General features: G+C 50.3%; 2 protein-coding genes across 2 annotated transcripts in view; one reads left to right on the top strand and one right to left on the bottom strand.

The window, feature by feature from the left end:
* PSMB7 (proteasome 20S subunit beta 7) overlaps positions 1-13415 on the top strand; it is a 63340-nt gene extending 49925 nt beyond the window's left edge. Inside the window, exons 7-8 of the mRNA XM_075560482.1 lie at positions 9081-9232; positions 13189-13415. Of these exons, the coding sequence (XP_075416597.1) occupies positions 9081-9232; positions 13189-13300 (264 nt within the window). The 3' untranslated portion in view covers positions 13301-13415. The remainder of the gene's footprint in view (positions 1-9080; positions 9233-13188) is intronic.
* A 1059-nt stretch (positions 13416-14474) lies between these two features.
* NEK6 (NIMA related kinase 6) overlaps positions 14475-21309 on the bottom strand; it is a 90074-nt gene continuing 83239 nt past the window's right edge. Inside the window, exons 9-10 of the mRNA XM_075560481.1 lie at positions 21004-21117; positions 14475-15978 (exon numbers count right to left, since the gene is read on the bottom strand). Coding sequence (XP_075416596.1) covers positions 15868-15978; positions 21004-21117 — 225 coding nt within the window. The 3' untranslated portion in view covers positions 14475-15867. The remainder of the gene's footprint in view (positions 15979-21003; positions 21118-21309) is intronic.

Genomic DNA, 21309 nt, shown 5'->3' with positions numbered 1-21309 from the left:
TCAGCCGCTCTGTCTGCTGTCTGTTTCCGTTGAGCCTGTGCACTTGTATATCCTCAGAATCTTTCCTTGCACATGGGCAGCGCACCGTCACCAAGGCTCTCTCTTACTGCTTCTCTCTATACATCCTTCTACTCTTGTGACCCCACAGGCCATGAAGCCTTGTATTCTGGCCACCACACTCGGTGCCAAGTTGGTGTTTTTGGCGAGTCCTGCAGTGATTAGGTGGGATCTGTGTTGTTTCAGCCTAGCTTGATTACAGAACAACCTGAGCATGCGTTCACTGACTCCACCTTTATTTTTCTTCTGTTTTGGTGACCCACATTAAGGTGCCTACTGCAGAAGCTTGCCAGTGTCTAGAAAACAGAATTGTTAGTGTCCTCCCTCCCCCGAGAAAGAGCTGTCAAGAGGTTACAAAGGCTTTTCTGTGATGGCTAGGTTCGCTTCGAGGGACTGAATGGTCCCTGTCCACAGCTGATGTGAGAAGTCTGCTGGCACCTTCTGCCTCTCCTTCTCCTGCACTTCCAGTCCTGCTGGTGGTCCGTCCTTCTCTCAGCCTGCTCCCTCCTCCCTGTCCCTGCCACCTAGCTGCATATCCTTCTGAGGCTGTTATAACCACTAACCTTCTTCCTCCCTGCCTTGGGGCTCTCCGTCTCAGGCTGCATTCTAAAACACAACCTTACAATGTCATTGTCCATGGCCTCCCACTGGTGAGCTGGAAGGGCTGGCTCTGTAGGGCCCTGTCAACACCACCAGCCTCCCCAGAGGCCATCGCGGCTTCCGCTACACTTCGCTCCTTCTCATTTTTTATGACTTTATTCCAGCTATTTCTTCAATGGTTTGGCTACTGTTGACTCTCAAGACTCGACCCATCCTTTGCATTGTATGGAACTGTAGTCATTCCTTGACTGGCCTCAAGATTATCTGCTTGCTTCCCCACTGGACAAGACGTTTTTCAGAAGCTGCAGCCTGGGGTGTGTGCTGTGTGGCAGAGAGTAGTTGCGTCAGGGCATTAGTAAGTGCTTGCCTGGTCGATTCTGGGCATTCTTGCAGGGACTTCGTATCCTGTGAAATTTGTGAAAGTCACGTTTTGCACTTCTAGAACAAGGTGTTCTGTAATGCTTTGGATTTCCTTCCTGTCCTTGCTAATCCTCCCAAGGCTAGAGAAACAGGATCGTGTCATAGAACGCACGCAGTTCCTTGAGCAGTTGCCCCTTCCTGTCCTCCTGACTGGTGGCACACTGATGGCTTGGTGTGACTGTGGCTTTTCTGCTCGTCTCAGCCCCTGGATTGCCTCCTCCACTGCTGGCAGGACCGAATTTTCGGCTATCCTTTCCTTTTTTCATCTTGGGAAATCCTTGTGCTGCTGGCTTTTCAATCTTCGTTATCATCCAGGAACCAGTTCACTTCATTCGGTTCCCTTTTCTTCCCAAGTCTCTTTCTTTCAGAGCCTCCAGTAATTTATTAGAGTTGTTGCTGATCGTATTGTTTTATGGAGAGAGAGAAATATTAAGATCTTATTAGTATTGGCGGCAGCTTGGTTTTGAGGATTTGTGAGCCGATTCCTCACTTTCTTTAAATTCAGACTTTCTTGGCCTCCTGCCCCCCTTTCTGATTACATTTAATTCGATGAAGCCTTGGAAATATATATTTGTATACACATATGCTGTGAACACGGATTTCTTCTCCTTGTGGAAAGCAATATGTTCTTGTCTTTTTGGTCCTTTTCCCTCTGGAAGCTTAGGTAGTTCTTTCGTTTGCTGTCACAGAATCCAGCAGAACCACTTGCCTGCCACCAGTGATCCTGACGGTGGCTGGGAAGGCGGAGGATTTGTGCTGCTAGGCACTACACAGGCATGTGCCCCTGGGTTCTGAGGGCCTCGGTTTCTCATCTGTACAGTTGGGGCTAAGAGGTGATGGATCACATCATGTGAGTAGCATCGGTGTCTGGCTTGGCCCAGGGATAAGGTGGGTGCTTCCTGTCGGTGCTCCCAGGCCCTTGCCCTTCGGTTCTGAGGACTCGCCAACAGTTCTAGCTCTGTCTGTAGAGCTGTATGCTTATTCCTCACAGAGGCACCGCCCCATTCTCTTGATGGGCACCCAGTGGTGGCATGGGGAGTCCAGAACTGACTGGCTCTCATCCTGTGACAGCCTATCCTGGCTCACTGTGGTTGTGCAGCTTCTGACTTTGCTCAGCCACGAACTGTGAACAGCCTTTTGTCTCATTCCAGAATCTCAGGCAGGATTAGTGACCCAGGTGGCAGTTCTTAAAAGATGAACACCTTTCCCATTTTGCTGGATTCTGTGCCAGCAGATTTCTGTGAAATAAGAATCAAACTCATTGCCGTCAAGTTGATTGTGACTCTGAATGACCCTTCGGGATGGAGTAGATCTGCCCCTTAGGCTTTCCAAGACTGTACATCTTTATGAAGCCAACCGCAGAGCGGTTGGTGAATTTGAACTCCCAACCCTTTGGTTAGCAGCTGAGCACTTAAACTATTGGGCTACAGGTTCCTTGCTTAAAACCAGGAGACTAGCTCTGCACCCGCAGCGGGGTTTCCCTCAGTTATCTGTGTCTTTGCCATTCAGATCTTGTTATGCAGACAAAACAAACTCCAAAAAGCTGTGGAGGAAAGAAATGGCAGCACGGTGTAGAACTTAGGGGCACACTCCCTCTCCACCCCGCGGTGCACTCCGCCCAGCTGGACTCTCTCTGCTTACCAATTCCCAGGTGGTCACACAGGCAGGCCGTGTTTACCCAAACTGCTCACGCTGAAACAGAACTCAGACACCTTTGCTTTTGACACACAGCCAGTCTGGGGGAACAATTAAACGAACTCTTTCCACTGTAAAATATGTGGCTACACATGCGCTGCCTCAGGTCTGCCCCTCGGCGTGGGAAGCATACTGCTGGAGGGGGCACTGTGGTGAACTCTTTTTGGAGCTCTTTAAATTTTATTCACCCATCAGCCATTAATGACTCCTTCAGGCCGCGTCAGTGACATAGTCAGAACCTCAGCCGTGTCATCAGCCCCTACAGGACATTGTGGTTGGACCGCTTTTCGAGTGTTTCACGGTCTTCTGCTATTACTGCTCCCTGGTCCCGCTTGGAACTGATAGGATTTTGGAGCCACCTCATTTTGACATTGATCTGCCATTTAATGTTTTTTCTATTTAGAACTGTGGATGGATTTAAAGTTAATGTTGACCGTACTTATTTGTTTGCCTGCATCCCAAGCAGTGTGCTGCTAGTGGCTTGGTGTACAAGACCGGGAAGGTAGGAAGCACACCCAAGTGAGGTGCAAATTTCTGGGTTTTCTTTTCAGAGCCCAAACTACTCACACCCAGACTCTGACTTAGTGTACTGCAGACTACCAGCGCAATGGAGATGTTGTGTTTCAAATATAAAAGACAAAAGGGAGTCCAGGCTTCCCAAGAAAAACCTGAGTAAATTCCATTCTCATTGAGTAAACCTAGTTAGCTGTTAATAAAAGGAATGGGCTATAGTGAACCAAAGGGTCCTTTCAGATTCGGTGAGCCAGAGGCGAGTCGGAGAGACCCACATTCGCAGTCTTCAGGAACCGAGGAGGAATAGCCTGTACCCTTCATTCCTGGCGTGACTGGGGAATGCAAAGGGCACCCCAGGCAGAGGCCCCAAAAAGTGGCAGAGCCAATGGAGCTGTGCTCTTAATGAAGGAGGCTGGATCTGCCCCTCCTTAGCTCCTCAGTGCCACAAATGGAATGTTTTCCATCAAATGACCATTCTCATTTCTTTTCAATTCTTCATAATTTTTAGCTACAAATTGATTGTCTGAAATGACTTGCCACAGATAAGTATTTTTATATTCCAAAGCTGTATTTTAAATACTCTGTTAGGTTTTCAGTCAGAATGCATATTTAATGCGTTGCCTGCCACCGGTGTAAGTAAAGCACTGCTCAGTATGCAGAACTGAGCAGTCGAATGGAGCAGAGTTATTTAAAGAGTATTAATTTGGTGCTGAACTGTCCAGGATGCCATTGGCCGGGGCACCTACATTTGATTCCAGTGACATTCTCTATCTAAAACCACTTCAGTGAGAAGAGGAATTGGACAAGATATAAGGTGGGGAAGTTTCTCTGCAGCACACACTATTTTGGACCGGCCCCGTCTTGGATGCCGAGGTAATCTATCAGTTTGTGAGTGTCTACAAAATGCAACTCTCTAGATAACAGGTTTAAAGTAAAGATTTAATACAGTCTCCATCTCCTATGATGTTGCAGTGACAGTTTAAAACTCATTCTCTAAATCTCAGAAGACTTTATAGCCAGCAGTGGGCCAATATAAAGTTTAATAGCATTACAACACATAAATCATCTTTTAAAGATGCTACTAGTAGCTCCAATATTAAATGCACACAATCGCCTGTGTTATAAATAATTTATCAAACACCATTTCAGATTAGCCTTCCATGCTGAGTTATTTATTTTAGCCTTTTCTGTACGATTCCTAAGGCACTTTTTGAAAGATCCATTACTGGTCAGTTTAATGAACTTGGGGGTCTGTTTTGTCCCCTCAAGCACTCGGGTACAGCTGTGGTGACCATTACATGGCCGACATGGACCTCTTTGTGCCTTTTACAAGTGCTGCCCATTTGTCATGTGGCGGTAAATGGAGCTGCACATTGGAGTCCAGGGACACATTGCGCAGTGCGTGATGGAGACAAACAGATAGCGCTATAAAGTGCTGCTGTCACAGCTGACTTGTCGTGCAGTACATCACTCTTACTGTAATCTCATTTAAGAAGCAGGGCTGGCCCGGGGGACGGATAGTCCCAGTTAGTTTGGTCTTTGTAGCTATAAAGCAGGAAGTGCTCCTTTTATATTCTCTGAACTTTTAGGGGAGTGTGCTTTTTGCTGGGATTAATTATTAGAGGAACTTCGGCGTGGCACCACAAGGAGATTTGTCAGCAGGTTTGTTCGGGCCTCCTTCTCCTGGCCTGGGGCTTGATTCAGGCTGCTCTGAACTAAACCAGGCTTTTAGGAGCCCTTTGACGGGCTTTATTAAATGACTAACCACTGCCCAAGCTTTCGCTCCGTGCCAGGCACTGGAGTAGGTGCTATTTCTTGAAATCCTGGCAGCGGTTTTGTGGGGCAGGATTTGTTCAGAGTATATGGTAGAGGAGGAGAGTGAGCGCAGAGAGGTGAAGGGACTTGCCCAAGGTTGCCCAGTAGTCCTAAGTGCCAGATTGGGAATTCGAATCCAGTCTTTCTTCTGCCACAGCTGTCTGGGTGACCTTGACCCTGGGTCCTCCAACAAGCTTGCAGTCACCAGAGGCATCTTGGAGTATCTCTAAAGAAAAACACGTTACCATGAACTTGGAGGGCCATTTTCCTTGTAGCCAAGATGAGCTCTGTGGGTCCAGTCCCACACTGAATCCAAGTGCCCTTGTGACTGGTGACACAAATCCATGAGCATCTGGCTTCGGGAGGCCACCGGGCCTGATTTGCTGGGGTCACAGACTCTGCCATGCTTTGCCAGTGCCCTTCCATGGCAGCTGTCCCAGGCAGGCAGTCTGCATCTTCCAGCACAGGGAAGCGCAGTGTCTCTGCAGGAGGAGTGCTGGAGGGAGGGAGAACCAGTGCTTCCTCATGGATTGTGAGGGTTTGGGTTGTGGGGTGGCCGCATACAGTGGGGTGTTATCTCCATGCTTGCTTTTTGGCTTGCCGTTTTCCCTAAATATTTGGTGGCACGTGTTAAAGGCAAAAGTTGTGTAATTGCAAAATTCCATTATAAGGAAAACACAGTATGAGTGTGCCCAGCAGCATATTTGCATATGCATCTAGAATCAATGAGTACGGAAATGCTCTAGTTAAAGGCATTCTTCCACATAGGAAGCTGTTTCCTTTATCTGAAAATGTTAGACAGTACACAGCCTTGGTCATTCTTACCTTGCTTGACTCCTGAGAGTTTGTTTTGGCTGTTTTGTGGGCATGTGTGATAGTGATGTCTGATATAACCGTGTCCTGGAAACGTGATTGACCTGGCAGAGTGTGAAGGAAGTAGATCCTGGAGGTGCAGTGGTCTGTAGGCAGTTTGGGAAACAACACAACCTCCACCCCCCCAATGGAAATGGCCTGCCGAGATGCTGCTGGCATCGGCCTTCCTCTTCTGACTTAGCCAGTTCTGAGCATACAGGTGCAGAGGAGTGGCACAGCCCAGAATCCTGTTAGCAGCCTGGAGCCCCAGCTCAAGGCGGAGGCCGGGTACTTGTGAGCTGCTGTGGTCTGTGGTGTTGTGACCTTAGAGCCTAAAGAGTTTGACTAACATCGCCGTGAGACTTTAGATGAGTCATTGGATCTCTTCCAGCCCTAGTTTCTGACAATACCAACCTGACTGGATGGATGGTTGTGGGGGTGAAAATCCTGATGGTGATTGTACATTGAGGAGGTGCAGGGTAGAGGCATGATCCATTTCATTTCATAAATGCCCTTCAGCCCTACGTAGGTGGTAGAGGCCTGGGGCTGACTGGAAGGGGACAGATGGTGACTGTGAGATTTTCTTAAGAAATTTTTCCCCATCGAATTGGTGGGGAATAAAGGAGGTTAAAAAGTGTATTTGCTTAATTTTAAAAAGTCCCTTTAGCAAATAGTAATTTCATGACTAAATCAAGCTATGTATCTACACTTTTCACATTTTTAAGTTATCTACTCAGAATATTTGCAATTAGAGGAAGAATCATTCCTGATCTTGAAGCCCCGTGAGCTTTGTGGGACCGAGATGCCCTGCCTAATGCACATGCCATGGGTACATTTTAGTTCGATCTAATCTTTCCCACTCCCTCTACCCCACGAACAACTTATTTGGGAAATGGACACCTATGGTCTTAGGTGCTGCTGGCAGGCCTAGTGCTGCCTGCCCACTGGGCACCATCGTCTGGGCACGGCCCTGCAGCACGATGAGAAAAGACAGAGCAGAGAAGGGCACAAGGAGGTAGGAAGTGGGCGGAGGAAATGGCAGGGGCCCTGTACATGCACACCTGCACACTGTGTGCCTGTCTCCACCTTCCTAGCACTTGCATGTTAAAAGCATAATCCCTGAGTCCGTTGATGATTTCTAAAGAAATGAGTTGGCATGCACCTGCATTGTAAAAGGGTTGCTCCCTTGCGGCCCAGTCTGTGCTTACACATCTGTGTGCCCCGCTCCTGTCTTGGCTGCCACCTTCAGCAAGGCTTTTGGCTTCATAGAACACTGGGAATACCAGGTGAGAATCCCAATAAGGGGAATGAATGCCTGCGTGAAATACTTCTTACCGGACCTTATGCTCGGCTGCGCTGGCCTCGCTCGGGGGAGGAGGGAGGGAATAAAGATGAAAATAACCAGCCCCTGGCCCCAGTAGCTGAGCTGGGTTGCTGTGGGATCCCCCTTTCTGCTGAGCCTTCTCTGAGTCTGTAGAGGGCACTCCTGTCACTGCAGTCTCACTTTTTTACAAAAAACTCGAAGTCTCAGAATTGGCCTTGAGAGGATTTCAAGACTGGCATGTTAGGCAGTGGGCGGCGTCTGTTTTTCTTACAGGGTTTGACCAACATGAACACCTTGTTTCAGCCAGCATGGCGTAGGGCTCTCTTGCCTGGGTGGCTTGGGAAGGGGCTGCAGAACAGGTTGGGTTTCCTTCTTTGAAAGGTTGGTTCATTTCTGTTCTTGTTGCATAAAGTGCAACCAGATGTTCGCCAGGCCCTGTCTGGCTGCGTTCACTGCTTACCTCTGTTGCCTTCACTTGTTTTTTGTGGTGCTCCGTCTGCCTGCCCCTTAGCCCTGCCTGAGGCCCTTACTGACTGATGCAGGGTTCCCGCAGCTCCACATCAGACTGCATTGCAGTTACTTGGGTGTCTACAGCCCCAACTGAACGTAAGGTGTCTCGGGTCTCTCAGCAATCAGTGTCTGGTACATGCTAGGCCTCCTGGGGTATGAGATGAGTTAGTCCATTTGCTCAATAGTAATGTTCAGGGGTGTAGACTTGCTTCCTAAATTGGAATGGAGGAGAGTCACATCAGTGGCCTAGTAAACTCAGACTTATTTGTGGGAGGAGATGGATTCTCCTGTGCAGCGGGTCCCATCCTTCCCCTCCACCATGATTTGCTTGACCACTGCTCTGTTTTGGTGTTGTGTTTTTCCTGTGAGAATAACTTTCTCCCTTCTGTGACCCACAAGCAAGTTTCAGCCAGCGCTGGACATATTAGGCCCCTGGTCAGCACAACAGAGTACAGCCTGTGTGTGATTCATATCTGACCCACCACTGTCCTTGTTAATATTAAGTTTTTACATTTTATTTTATTGGTGGCGTTTACAGCTCTTATCACAATCCATACATATATCCATTTTGTCAGACACATCTGTACATCTGTTGTTGTCATCTTTCTCAAAACATTTTCTTTTTGAGCCCCGGGCACCAGCTCCTCTGTTAATAAAGTTTTATTGGAACAGAGTATGTCCATTCGCTAACACATACAGTCCATAGCTATTTTGGACTATGTTACACTGACAGAATTGATTATTCGTGACAGAAACGACATACTTACAAAGCTTGAAATATTTGCTGCTTGGCCCTTGACAGTGGGAGTTGCTGGCCCCTGATTTAGATGGTGAATTGTCTTTGTCAGCCTGACAGTGTCCAGCTTTGCAGTGATTGACTGTGAAACAGTATGACAAACAGGGACACATGTGGAGAGGGCTGAAAGGCCCGACTGCCTTCACTGAGCATCTTGGAGACCTTGGGTAAATCATTTAGGTCAGGGGTCCTCAAACTACAGCCCGAGGGCCACATGCCGCCCGCTGAGGCTATTTATCCAGGCCACCAACTGTTTTACTTCAAAATAAGATATGTGCAGTATGAACAGGAATTAGCTCATAATTTTTTTAATAGTCCGGCCCTCCAAAGGGTCTGAGAAACAGTGAACTGGCCTCCTGTTTAAAAAGTTTGAGGACCTTTTTTAGGTGCTGGGAGTCATTTGCATCTGTTAGACTGCCCGCCTGTGAGAACATCTTGAGAGCCCCCTTGAGAGGCTCAGTCTGGCTGCAGGTGTAGTCACCACCTTTGCCTTTTTAGGAGGAAGAGGCCAAGAAGCTGGTGAGTGAGGCCATTGGGGCTGGCGTCTTCAATGACTTGGGCTCCGGAAGCAACATCGATCTCTGTGTCATCAGCAAGAGCAAGCTGGATTTTCTCCGCCCCTTCTCAGTGCCCAATAAAAAAGGCACCAGGTAAGCGCTTGTGCCCTGCCCTCTATGGCCCCCTGGATGTCTACATGGCACTTGGCCGGGTTTTTGTGACTCTTTCTCACACTTAACAAACCATGTACCCCAGACCAGCTGACACAGCAACCTTTGCTCAGGGCTGCTGTCAGGGTAGAAAAGTGATTTGATTTGCAAGAGGGGAGAGGTGGTATGGCGCCCACGCAAGCTGAGTCCTAAGCTAGAAATTGTTAACGGCAGTGTTTTTTTAAAGAATTCCCTGAAATTCTTTTTTTGGGGTTTTTTTTCGGGGCAGGCAGAATGGTCTGTGGCTCCTGAGAGGCCATGGTTAACCAGATCCGGAGTTAGGTTTGGGAGGGGATCTACCAGTTGGCCTGTGGAAACCGCTGAGCAGTGACGCCGCCCAGCTAAGCAGCAGGGCCCAGTGAGGGTCTAGTGGGTTTGGTACGCAACACACAACCCTGGAAAGTTTAGAACTGGTGGCTGGCGAGTGTGTGTGCAGCACACTGGGCCTTCCACACGCATCTAGCAGCTCCCCTCTGGAGTGCTTGCTCTAATCCCTCACCTCTGCTTACGGTCCAGATCAGGTGTAATTCACAAGGAAGGAATCGAGCATTGAAAGCCAGTGGTATTCATTGCCATGTTCCCTCCAACTTGTGAACGCTCACCTTGTCATCCTGCCACTGAACGACTCAGCAGCTGTGGATCAGTGGGAGGTGGGAGAGATGGCCAGCAGCTAAGTTGGTGACTTTGGGCAAGTTGCTCTCTCTGCCTTTGAAATGATAAAGCTGGACTAGTGGTCAGGAATGATTCCAGGCAGTCCCTGGGCTTTAGCAGGAAGTGGGGAGGAACTTGAGTGGCATGGTGAGGGAAAAGTAGGCTTTGCTTCTTTTGAGCTCCCTGAAGACCTGAGCCAGACCCCTGTCTGGCGTACCTCACCAGGTCCTTAGGGGTACAGCATGGCTTGGGAAGCCTGTGCTGAAGTGGGGGTGGGGGTGGTAGGAGGAAAGTGGGAAGTGTTGGTTAACTTCATCCTTCTATTCAGAGCGCACCTAGTAAGTAAACTGGGGAGAATTCTGGAGGTCTCAGTTCAAGGCTTGCAGAGTAGTGTATGTGTTTCTACAGGGGACTGTGCGGGACTCTGGAGTCCTTGTCCAACAGCGAGTATATCTTAACTGACTCCACGGGCCAGCTGCGAAGATTCAGCAAGGTGCTGGGCATGTGGTCCGAGTGCGGTAGTTTGTCCTCTGGACCAGGCTGTCCCCTCCAGCCCCAGCCCCAGCCCCTCTCCCACCCCCCACCAATGCCCTGTGGCTGAGGGCACTCATGTACCAGCAGTTTCCATGCTCTCCCAGACCTGTCAGTTTTTTGGTCAGCACTTGCCTGACTGGGGCACCGTCTGCCTTAGTGTAGTGAGGGGCATTTCCCCACAGTGATCAGAGGACCTGACTCTGAACATTCCTATTGCCTCCCCTGACTCTCCACAGCTCTGTTTTGCAGTCCTTTGTTGCTTAAGGTTGAGCCCTCAGTGCATGCTGCTGAAACCACGAGGTGAAGAGGCGCTTGTGTATCCAAGTCTCCAAGAGACACGGAGATGTGTTGTAAATGAGTCTGGCATGTAGAGGCCTCTGGGGATTCAGGCTCCAAGTCTGTCGGTTGGCCAAGCTTCCAGGCTGGTGAGGATTGAGAGACCTCTTCAAGCAAAGGGTGGGGGAGGGGAGGGATAGACCGAGGGGCCCATTTTAAAAAGGTGAGACCCCTTGGCCCCTTTAAGGATAGAATGTGACAGCAACAAGGCATGCAATAAATAAGGAGAAAGACTTGGACAAGCATTTCACCAAAGAGCATATTCAAACACTTGAAAAAGATGCTCAGCATCATTAGCCATCGGAAATGCAAATCCAAACCACAGTGAGATGCCATTTGGTTCCCACTGGGATAGCTAAGATTAAAATAAAATAAAACAAACTAAAATGTACTCAGAAGAAATCGGAATCTTACCCATAGCTGGTGGGAGGTAAATAGCAGAGCACTGTGATGAATACCATGGTGGAACCTCCATCAACTAAAAATCGAACTACCACATGACCCAGCGCTTGCACTCCTCGGTGTGGACCAAGAGTCTTGAAAGCACAGACTCAGACCTGTCCACCAGTGCTTATTACTGCACCTGTCACATTAGCCACGGAGGAACAACTTCCTGCTCTATCAACAGATGAGTGGCTAAACAAAATGTATGTGCATGCAGTGGAACCCTCGCTGGTGGGAGAAAGGGGTTCTTAATACATGCTGCAATGTATGTATCCCGCTGTGTGAAATAAGTTAACCACAGAAAGGTCACATATGAAGGTACTTTAGAACATTTTGGAAAAAATTTCATTGTCTTAAGTTGAATTTCCACAGAACTTTTGGAAGCCCCCTTGTATATGGCGAGAAAGACAGGTAGGGAATTCCACTCTTGGAAACCCAAAGGGGGGCTACCTTGTTCTATAAAGTTGCTGAGTTGGTATTGACTCGATGGTAGTGAGTTTGGTTTGGCTTTTGGTTTTGTAGTTTATGACATCGCTTATGAAAAAGATGCTTGAAGACCAGAAGAACTAGTTGGTGCCCGACCACCTTTACTGAACTGATTGCATGGAAGAATCCTGATCAGAAAGGGAATATAGACTAGAATTCCAAAGATTTCGTGGAATTCCCATTCTCTAGGTCCCTGAAGGGTAGATGAACTCCTGAAACTATTGCCCTGAGGTCATCTTTAACCAAAATTATCCCCTCCAGTCTTCTGACAACCAAACAACTTAACAAGTAAAAACATCTGCTGTGAGCAGAGGGCCCTTCTGAGAAGCACCTAGGTGGGGACAACTTGACAGGCTCTGCAAGGTTAGCTAGGAACTTTGAGGACCAGTGAGTTTCTGTAGGGAAGGGAGGAACAACTTGAGAGACTGAGGGGCACGGGGGATGTGATCAGTGTCGTTAAAGGATACTTCACGCAGAAACCGTCAGATGGCTGCATGTTGTGTAGTGTATATTCTTAACACCAACAAAATTGTTTTTGAAATAAAAAAGAATCAAGTGTGGTGGGGATGGGAAGATAATGCAGAAATGAAGGCAAGCTGCTTCTTGCTGCCCAAGCTCTTGGACTGGACACAGCTGTGCAAGTCTCCTTTTTCTGCATCTTGAGTCCTTTGAGTCCGAGTGCCCTTTTGGGGAGGGTGGGTTTCCAAGGACCCCATGGCTATGGCACAGCTGACCGGCATGCCCAGTTGAGAGATGTGGTCTAGTGAGGGACAGGCCTGAAGAATAGTTGGGTATATGCTGCTCTTTGGCAGCCGCGGTACTTGTGGCCCTGCTGGGAGAATTAGCAGTCAGCCCTGTGCTCATCTTCCCACCAAGGAAACGTATTAAATGTGTTGTCCTGGTGACCCACCTTGTCCCTGCAGGACAGTTAACTCTGGAGTCTTGAGGGTGTGGTCTAAAGTGACAAGTCCACAGTTTGGTTGTGGATCTTTTTATAGTGTTTATACTTCTAGGTACTTTAAAAATCCTTAAGGCAATAATTCTGTCATTTTTGCTGCTTCACAAGAAACTTGAAAGGAAGACTTGACCTGCTGCTGGTTACTGAAAGATCTTTTACTGAGATTGAAGTTTAAAGTCAGTGTCTGCTGTGTGCTGGCACCTCCAGGGCTGCGAGGTGGGGAAAGAACCTTAAGGGGCAGATGCTCTCTCCATTCTCTCGTCTGACCGGCACTCTATCTGCCAGGCTCCCTTTTGTAGCCCTTCAGGGATGAAGAGAGAGAGACCCTTAGGGAAGTGCAGTTCCTCCCTGGTCTCTGAGCTGGGAGTTAGGGCCAGCCTGGCTGTAGGCAAGCCTGCACGCAGCTGCTCCTGAACCTCTCACTCCCCTCCCCTCCCCTCCCCATGGCTCCCCCAGCAACATCTCATGTGCTTTTGTTTCCTCTCCCTAGGCTTGGCCGGTACAGGTGTGAAAAGGGGACCACTGCCGTCCTCACCGAGAAGGTCACCACCCTGGAAATTGAGGTCCTGGAAGAAACTGTCCAAACGATGGACACTTCGTGAATGTGGCAGCACAGGCGCTGAAAGACGGGGCAGCCAAAGGTCTCCTCTCTGGAAGACACTTATTTGACCAGTGTGTGGTGAATAAAACTCAATAAAAACCAAATTGGGTGGCTAAGGCTTGGGGCTGTGTGGGTTTTTTAGTCTGTTAAGGCCCATTGCCCCAGCCTCTCCCAGGGATGGGAGTTCACCTTTACCTGCCTAGGTTGTGGTGGGGCAAGGACGATGCACCCTTCTAGACCTGGAGGTGTGCAGGCTCATCTGTTTTAGGAAGGCACCCCCACCTTAGGCTCTCCATGGGGGATCGGGGGTGGAGGATGTCCCCAGTTGTTTCTGTGCTTGAAGGTGAGTACAGCACAGCCAGCCAAACAGGAAGGAATGGAGCAGAATCTTCCAAGTGTGATTGCTAGTGCCCGGCTCAGTCCTGAGTGCCAAGGGAGGAGGAGGAGGAGGAGGAGGAGTGGGGCTGACTGCTTGCTGCAATGGAGCTGCATGTACTGGGGGGTGGGGGGAGGCAAGTATGCTCCACTTTGGTGCCACAGAATGCTTGCGGGTGTGTGTGTTACTCTTTTGTAATAATTAAGACGGCTATTTCACAAACAACCTGGTCTGGTGAATGGTTGTTGTATCCCCAGAGGGTCCCGCTAGTCAAGACAGAATGGTTACCATGGTGCCAAAAGTGGATGGGGAGCAGAGAAGGCAAGTTCATCTGTGTTCTCGGGCGATTCTGCCCAGAGAACAACCAGGGGGGGATTCTGAGAGCCTGAAGAGGAATATTTGCCAGGCATTTGTCTGGGCCTAGAACAGCTTTCGGTGGTGTAAGTGCTAGGCAGGGGGGAGAGCATTGCTGGGGACACGAGAAAGAGGCCAGGCCCCATGAGGCTTCCAGAGCAGACCCATTGGCAGCTGGTCTCCCCTGCTACAAGTGCTAGAGTCTGGTGTGTGTGTGTGTGTGGGGGGGGGGGAACAATGGGATTATTTAGGGCTGAAATTTGGCTGAGATTTCTGGAGAGCTTAAAAAATTTCCAGGGTGACTCAGGATGCCGCCGGGCCTGGGAAATGGTGTTTTTAAAGGCTTATTGAGATTGTGCTACCAACTTGGTTGTAACTTTACTGGTTTGGAAGGATGAAGCTTTAAAAATGCCCATGAATCAGACTCACTCAGAAAAGTAACCCTTTTCCCCCTTTTATTGCAAACACGGAGAACCAGTACAAAGCCAAGGTTGCATCTGAAGAACAGCTCTCAGAACGTGCAGTGTTCACAGCAGAACCCAATCCACAGCACCTAGAGACAGCGGTGCCCTTGCCCCAAGTCCTTTATTCCCACGGAGGCCAGGCCAGTGAACTCCCGGGGTCAGCCAGTGGGTCAGAAACACCCCAAAACAAAGGGGCGGGGGTGGGTGTGCCCATGTCTAGAGGGCTGAACTGTCGCCAGGTCAGTGGACGTCCCTGTAGACCATTGGAGTATTGATTTGAGTGTAGAGACACAATTGGAGCGATTTCCTTCAGAGTGAATTCACATTTATAAATGAAGCTTCACAGTTACTCCTGTTTGGGAGCAGAAACCAGTGGGCACACAGCTGGCCTCCTGCAACAGCGCAGCCGTCCAAGGTTCTTCACTTTCACAATCAGTGGGCGTCAGCTTTGGGAAGGGAGCGGGCGGCGACTGCTGCCTGGAGCATCTGCTATGTGCTAGGCAACTTGCAGGTTTGACTTCAGATTCTGTCAGCAGCCCTGGAGGGCGGGGAGGCGTTAGTCCCATTTTATGGATAAGGAAGTAAAGGCCCAGAAAGGTTAGGGACGCCATCTTCAGTCCACACCAGGAAGTTGCTGACGCAGAATTTGGAGAGAGGACGGCCTTCGATTACACTTGTACTGCTACCCAGTGCGTCCGAGGCTCCACACTGCTCGGCAGAGGCAGTCTCCGCACGCATGAAGGCAGAGGGCCCCGGGTAGCTGTTGCCCGGCGGAGGTGCCGAACGGACTGCAAGGAAAACGGGGCTTTCCCACAGCGCTTACCCTCGGAAGCTGTGCCGGGTGCTGGATTCTCATGGTGTTCATCGAGTGAGAGTGTGGATTAGAGCATTAGCAAACTCCCCTCCCGCGGGAAAAACCCCAACTTTCCACTCTAGCCCTTTATAACAGGCAACACTAAGCAGGCACAGATTGGCTGCTGGAAAAAACTAAGAACTAAACTGGGTACTAACCAGTCAAAGGCTCACTAAACAGATGGCAGACTCCTGCGATTCTCCTCGGAGAAAGGCTGAGGAGTCAGGGAGGGGCTTTGCCAGAGGCTTCACATTATGACCCAGACAGAGGCACTTCAGGGCCTGCCCAGCTACCCAGGCTAGACTGTCAACAGCCGTCACTTTCCAGCTTTGACCGTCAGTGACAGGAGGGCGGTGTCCTCCGCAGAGGTGGTCTGCAGCATTGCTGCTGTCAAGCCTGGTCCCCTCTGAAGGCACCCGTTAGTCTTGGTTCTAGGCGACCAGGCGGCCACTTCGGAGCTAGGAAGAGTCGAGTCGGGCAGAGTGGTGGCTGGCTTGTTCCAGGGCATGGAGCAGCTGTGTTCAGGTGCTGGATGTCCAGACATGCATCTGTTTGGCCACCTGGTGCACGTACCCGATGTCAGGTCTCTGAGTGGGGTCAGGGTAGATGCACATGCTGACCAGTTCCCGTAACTGCAAGGGAGAGAACGGGGCACGTGAGTCTCAGGAAAGCAGCCTCGTGAGACCGCGCGCTCCCTGGAGCCACGAGAGGACGGTCAGCTGCAGTCACCGAGGGTGAGCCTGGCTTTGACACCCCGGGAGGAGGTGCCTCGTAAGGAACTGTCCTCCCCGCCCCCGAGCAGAGCTGTTCTCCGCTGTCAGTCACACGAATACCCAAACCAGAGGACAAAACTCGAGGAAGGGCTTATTGATCATAATAAGTGCATTAACATGCAGCAGGCCTGCAGCCTGCCCACCCCCTGGCCCCTCTATTGTGCTCATGAAAGACAGAGCTTTTAATTATACAGACACTGAAGGCTGCTCCCCTTGAGCTGGGGGAGGGGGTGCCTTGAGCCTCTGATCGCCTCACGCTCTTCTGATAGCCAGAGTGCCAATTATTTTAATGGTAATTAAAATAATGACCTCAAAAAGCCTACCTCTTAACTTGCCTCATGGCCCACCACACACTTTTACATTTAAATACCTGCTGCTGGAGGGGCTGCCTCCCCCCAGCAGGGGTCACAGGCAGCAGCAGGGAGAGGGGGCAACCTGAGTAACACTGGTCACAAGTCACCCCCAGTTGCCATGCTCAGGGAGGCAGCGAAGGGTATAGAGGCCATTTTAGGGCCCAAGGGCCGCTGCACAGACTGCCCCAGGTGGTGTTGCATTCTGGGTCCATCTGGGTAGCTGCATGGGGACTTAACGGGTCTACGGAGCCTTAGGACAGACCCTTCAATCTGCACAGATGCTTTCTGGGGCTCCCAGGCTTTATAACCACCCCAGACATGACAGCCGAGCCCACACCCTGCTGGCGACTCCTGGAGTCAGGTTGCCCATGGATGAGACCCGGCCTTTCTGCATCTTCCAGCATCCCAGGAAGGAGGCCGGTGAAAATGCCCCAGGAAACCACTTCTGGGCAGAGTCTGTTTGTCCAGCATTACTCGCTGGTCATCAATGAGATTCAGAAGTCTAGGGAAATAAAGCCGAATGAAAGCAGCTTCCTTATTTCCATTTCAAATAAATGGTAAGACTTCGGGGAGCTTCCATGCTAGGAAGCACCTCTGGCTCCCGCACAGACTCACCTGTGTGAGTCAGGCTTACGAAGAACTGGGCACCTTGGCGAGCAGGGTGGCTGACTAGAGGTGGGGGGAGGGGGCTGAGGGCGGCACGTGGATTTGCCTGTTTCAGTTTTTAGAACAGATTGCAGGTCCTGTTTACAGACAGGAAACTGGGGGACTGCCGTGGTGTACGCCAAGTCCCATGGCTTATTGTGTCGAGGTAGTACCAGATTCTACACGTGAACCAAAGATGACCGAACAAAAGGTAAAATCAAATACTTTTGATCAAGAAATTATCAAGTTTTCTCTTTTCTACCAACTTCAGTGTTAGTGCCTATGGGCTTCCTTCCAGGCTACATGAGGGGCTTTAAAAGGTCTGTGGGGAAATCCCTTGGTCTTTCCATCCCGTTTCCCACACACTTTCCGAAGCCCTTTCATATGTAAGAGTTCTGGAAGGCCCTGGAGCCAGCGTGCCTGTGGGGCAGTCCGCTGTACAGCTGTGGGAAATGTGCCCTGCCCCTACCGTGGGCCTGGGCCCCTACAAAGCACTGCCTCGAGCACTAGACACCGGGGAGAAGTTGGACCTCCCGCCACAGGGCTAGAGCCCATCGGGATGCAGCCTGCAGCCTGGCACGCCAAGGGGCAGGCACTCGGATGGAAGGCCTTTTTCAATTTCAGCAAGCTGCAGGGAGGGTGCCCCCCTCCAGGCTGCCGGGTGATCAGCTACTGAAGTGCTACCAGAAACGGCAGCCCAGTGGCCCGTGTGGTGTGCAGGCCCAGGTGGATCTTTTGAGTCCTGGCTACACTGCTCACGTCACGTGACCTTGAGGAAGTCCTTCGCCCATTTGTGTCTTGCTTTCCTCAGGTAAGCTGAGTGGTGGGAAGACGTGACATGGGGACTCAACAATGTGAGTGTTGGCCAGTGGTCCTGTGGGCGGGCTGGTGGGCGTGGGGTGGGCTCTGAGCAGGCGGAGCAGTCCTTGCGCTACCTTCTGTGACTGTGACTGACTGCCCAGTGACGGTGGGAGTGGTTTAGTACATGTTAGCCTGACGCTAGGCTGAGTACACTAAATGCATTTAAAAAAAAAAAAAGCCGATTCCAATTCATAGTGCCCCTACCGGACAGGTAAACTGCCCCCGTGGTTTCTGAGGCTGGAATTCTCGATGGGAGCAGAAGTCTCATCATTTCCCCATGTCTCATGGTTTTGAACCCAAGGCATAATCTGCGGTGCCACTAAGAGCTCCACATGCCTCAAGGCTTCCGCGTAAAACGCTCGGCCATGAACCTCTGAGGTGCTGGTGAGTTGGTTCTGACTGGGTGCTGTATGTGCAACAAGGCGAAACTGCCTGGCCCTGCACCCTCCTTTACCAAGCTCAATGCCCTTCTCCAGGGATCAGTCCCTCCTGACAATGGCCACAGGATGGAAGAGAATCTTTCTATCCTTGCTCATAAGGAACATTCCAGTTGCACTTCGAAGACAGATTTGTCTGTTCTGGCAGTCCACGGTATTTCAACATTCCTTTGCCATACGGTAATTCAAAGCCAACGATTCTTCTGTCTTCCTAATTAGTTTTCCTCCTTTCACACGCACATGAGGTGAGTAAAACATGCCATCCATCAGGTCAGGCCCACCTCAGTCCTCAGAGTGACGTCTTTGTGGTAGAACTCTTTCAGGTCTTCAGCAGCAGATGGCCCCGTGTGGTACGAGGCTTGCTTGCTTGACTGCTGCTTCCACGGCACTGACGATGGATCGAGGTGAAGGGAAAGCTTGGATAAGTCCATCTTCTCCACTGATCTCGATGTTTCTTACTGGTCCAGTTGTAAAGATTTCTGCTTGCTTTATTTTGAGTCGTAATCCATACAGAGGGCTGTAGTCTCGGATCTTCATCAGGAAGTGCTTCAAGCCCTTTTTGTTCTCAGCAAGCAAGACTCTTGTCTGCAGATCACAGGCTCTTTAAGTTTTCCTCCCGTCCCGATGCCGAGTTCTTCATACAGCCCAGCTTCCTGGGTTACCTGCTCAGTATACAGACAGCTTGAGTATGGTGAACCTTTCATTTCCTGGTTTGAAAGCACACAGTTTCTCACTGTTGTTGGAACAGCTGTGTCTTGGTTTCTGTACAGGTTCTGCGTCAGCAAATGAAGTGTTCTGGAATTCCTATTCCTCACAACGTGACACATAATTTGTTGTCTGCACAGTTAAATGTGTTGGCATAGTCGATAAAACACAGGTAAACAGCTTTCTGATATTCTTTGCTTTCAGCCAAGATCTGCCTGACGTCGACAGGAACATCCCTTATTCCACATCCTCTTCTGAATCTGGCTTGCATTTCTGGCAGTCCCCACAATGATGGATGGCTGTGACTTTTCGAATTCTCTTGAGCAAAATTTTACTTGGCTGTGGTGTTGATGCTGTTGGAGAATTCCTATATTCTGTTGGATCACCTTTCTTTGGCAGTTGGTTGGCTAAGCAGTTGTCCCAATTTTTGGCATAGATTAGTGAGCACTTTCAGTGATGCATCTATTTGTTGAAACATCTCGATTATACTTGGCCTGGAGACTCATTTTTCACCTATGCCTCCATTATTGTTTGGACTTCTTCCTTCACTGCTCCACATTCTTGATCATGTACTACCGTTAAGATGGTGGGGGCCCTGACCAATCCTTTTTGATGATGGTGCCTCTGTGGATTCTATCTCATAGGGGTTTTCAAAGCCCTCTTGTGTCTGCCACTTATCCGGTCCATGACAAGGCAGAATGGGTATCCATCCACTGCCACTGATTGAATTCATCCATTGCCACTGAGTTGATTCCTTCTCGTAGGGAATCCTACAGGACAGGGGAGAAACAGCCCCTGTGGGTCTCTGAGTAGAAAGCTTCATCTCTCTTCCAGAACAGGCACAACTCTTCCCATCTTACAGGTGGACAGGCTGGGGGGGGGGGGTGATCAGCAAGTAGATGGAATCCCAGAGCCACCAGCACAAAGTGGTCCTGGCAGGGTGGTGTGAAAGTGTGTGGTTGCTGGACTTGGAAATGCCAAAGGGTGCATCATACAGGCGTCCCTACCGTGGCTATGACAGCTTCATGGCCTCAAGTGGCTGTAGGTTCCCCCATTCCCAGGGGCCTCAGTGCGGCCCAAATAGGTGAGCACTTCATTTAGGCAGTCCTCTGCCCGAGCCCACCACCACTTGGAAATGTTCCTGTCTCTTGGAACGAACACAGTGTTATAAAGACATGTGTAAAGAATCAAACAGGAAGAACTTGGCATTTCCCAAGCAGAGAGAACCGAAGGACAAAACCCTCAAGCCTTGAGTTGCCCTACTGAAGGATTCCAAGGGCAAATTCCGGGAAGCATACAGTGAAGATGACCTACTATTATCCTTGTTTACAGGAGAAGACACCAGTCCAGGGAGGTTCAGTGACTCACCCACGCCCAGTGGAGAGTGTGGACCTATGTTCATAACCACTGTTGTGCTATGCAGTCCATTTCATCCTCAGAGAAGTATTAGCCCAGTTTTCCAGATGATGGAACTGCGGAGGGAGATGCTCTCCCACAGTCGTAACCAGCCGCATCCGAGGGCCCTGTGCCACAGGCACAGTGAGGGTGTGGGACCCCACGCAGCAGGGCGCACACGGAAGCACAGTGTGAGAAAGCCAGTGTGTTGGCAGAAGCGTGCTGCCAGGGCACATCCGCCCGACCCTGCTGTCCCCGCCGCCACTGGGCAGAGCAGGGCAGCTGCTGGGGCCGTTCAGCCCTCCATAAAGCCCGGCTTTGGTTAGAAGGTCATCTACTTGCTACCCTGCTGGGCTGAGTCACTTTTGCAGCAATCCGCTCCATCTTAAGTGACGCCATGTTTGGCCCCCGCCCGCCCTCACCCCCAGCTGAGTTTACCAGCCTGGGCCAGGGCCCTGGCTCCAGCCACTGCCCGCCAGCAAGCTCACCTTTTCAGAGTAATGTTCTCCAGGGAGAGGGGGGTAGTCACATTGTTCGATCTTCTGGCAGAGGGAGAAGAGATTCATTTTATCTCCGTAGAAGGGGCTTTGGAGGGCTGCCATCTGCAAGGGGAGGAGGCCGGCAAAGGTGAGTTCTCAGCTGCGAGAGGAGGGCTTGAGAACGAGGGCCCAGGCCAGAGGGGTGCTCCTGGCTCCCTGCAGACCCCGAGGAAGCTGGGATTCAGCAGAAAGGAGCGACTTTAACATGGTTTTTGATGCCATTACCCGTGCCCCCCCCCACCGAGCCTAGTGCTC

The sequence above is a fragment of the Tenrec ecaudatus genome, chromosome 10, assembly GCF_050624435.1.
Source record: "Tenrec ecaudatus isolate mTenEca1 chromosome 10, mTenEca1.hap1, whole genome shotgun sequence".
Classification (NCBI taxonomy): domain Eukaryota; kingdom Metazoa; phylum Chordata; class Mammalia; order Afrosoricida; family Tenrecidae; genus Tenrec; species Tenrec ecaudatus.
Note: the sequence above shows the minus strand (reverse complement) of the source record. Positions and strands in the feature narration are given on the sequence as shown.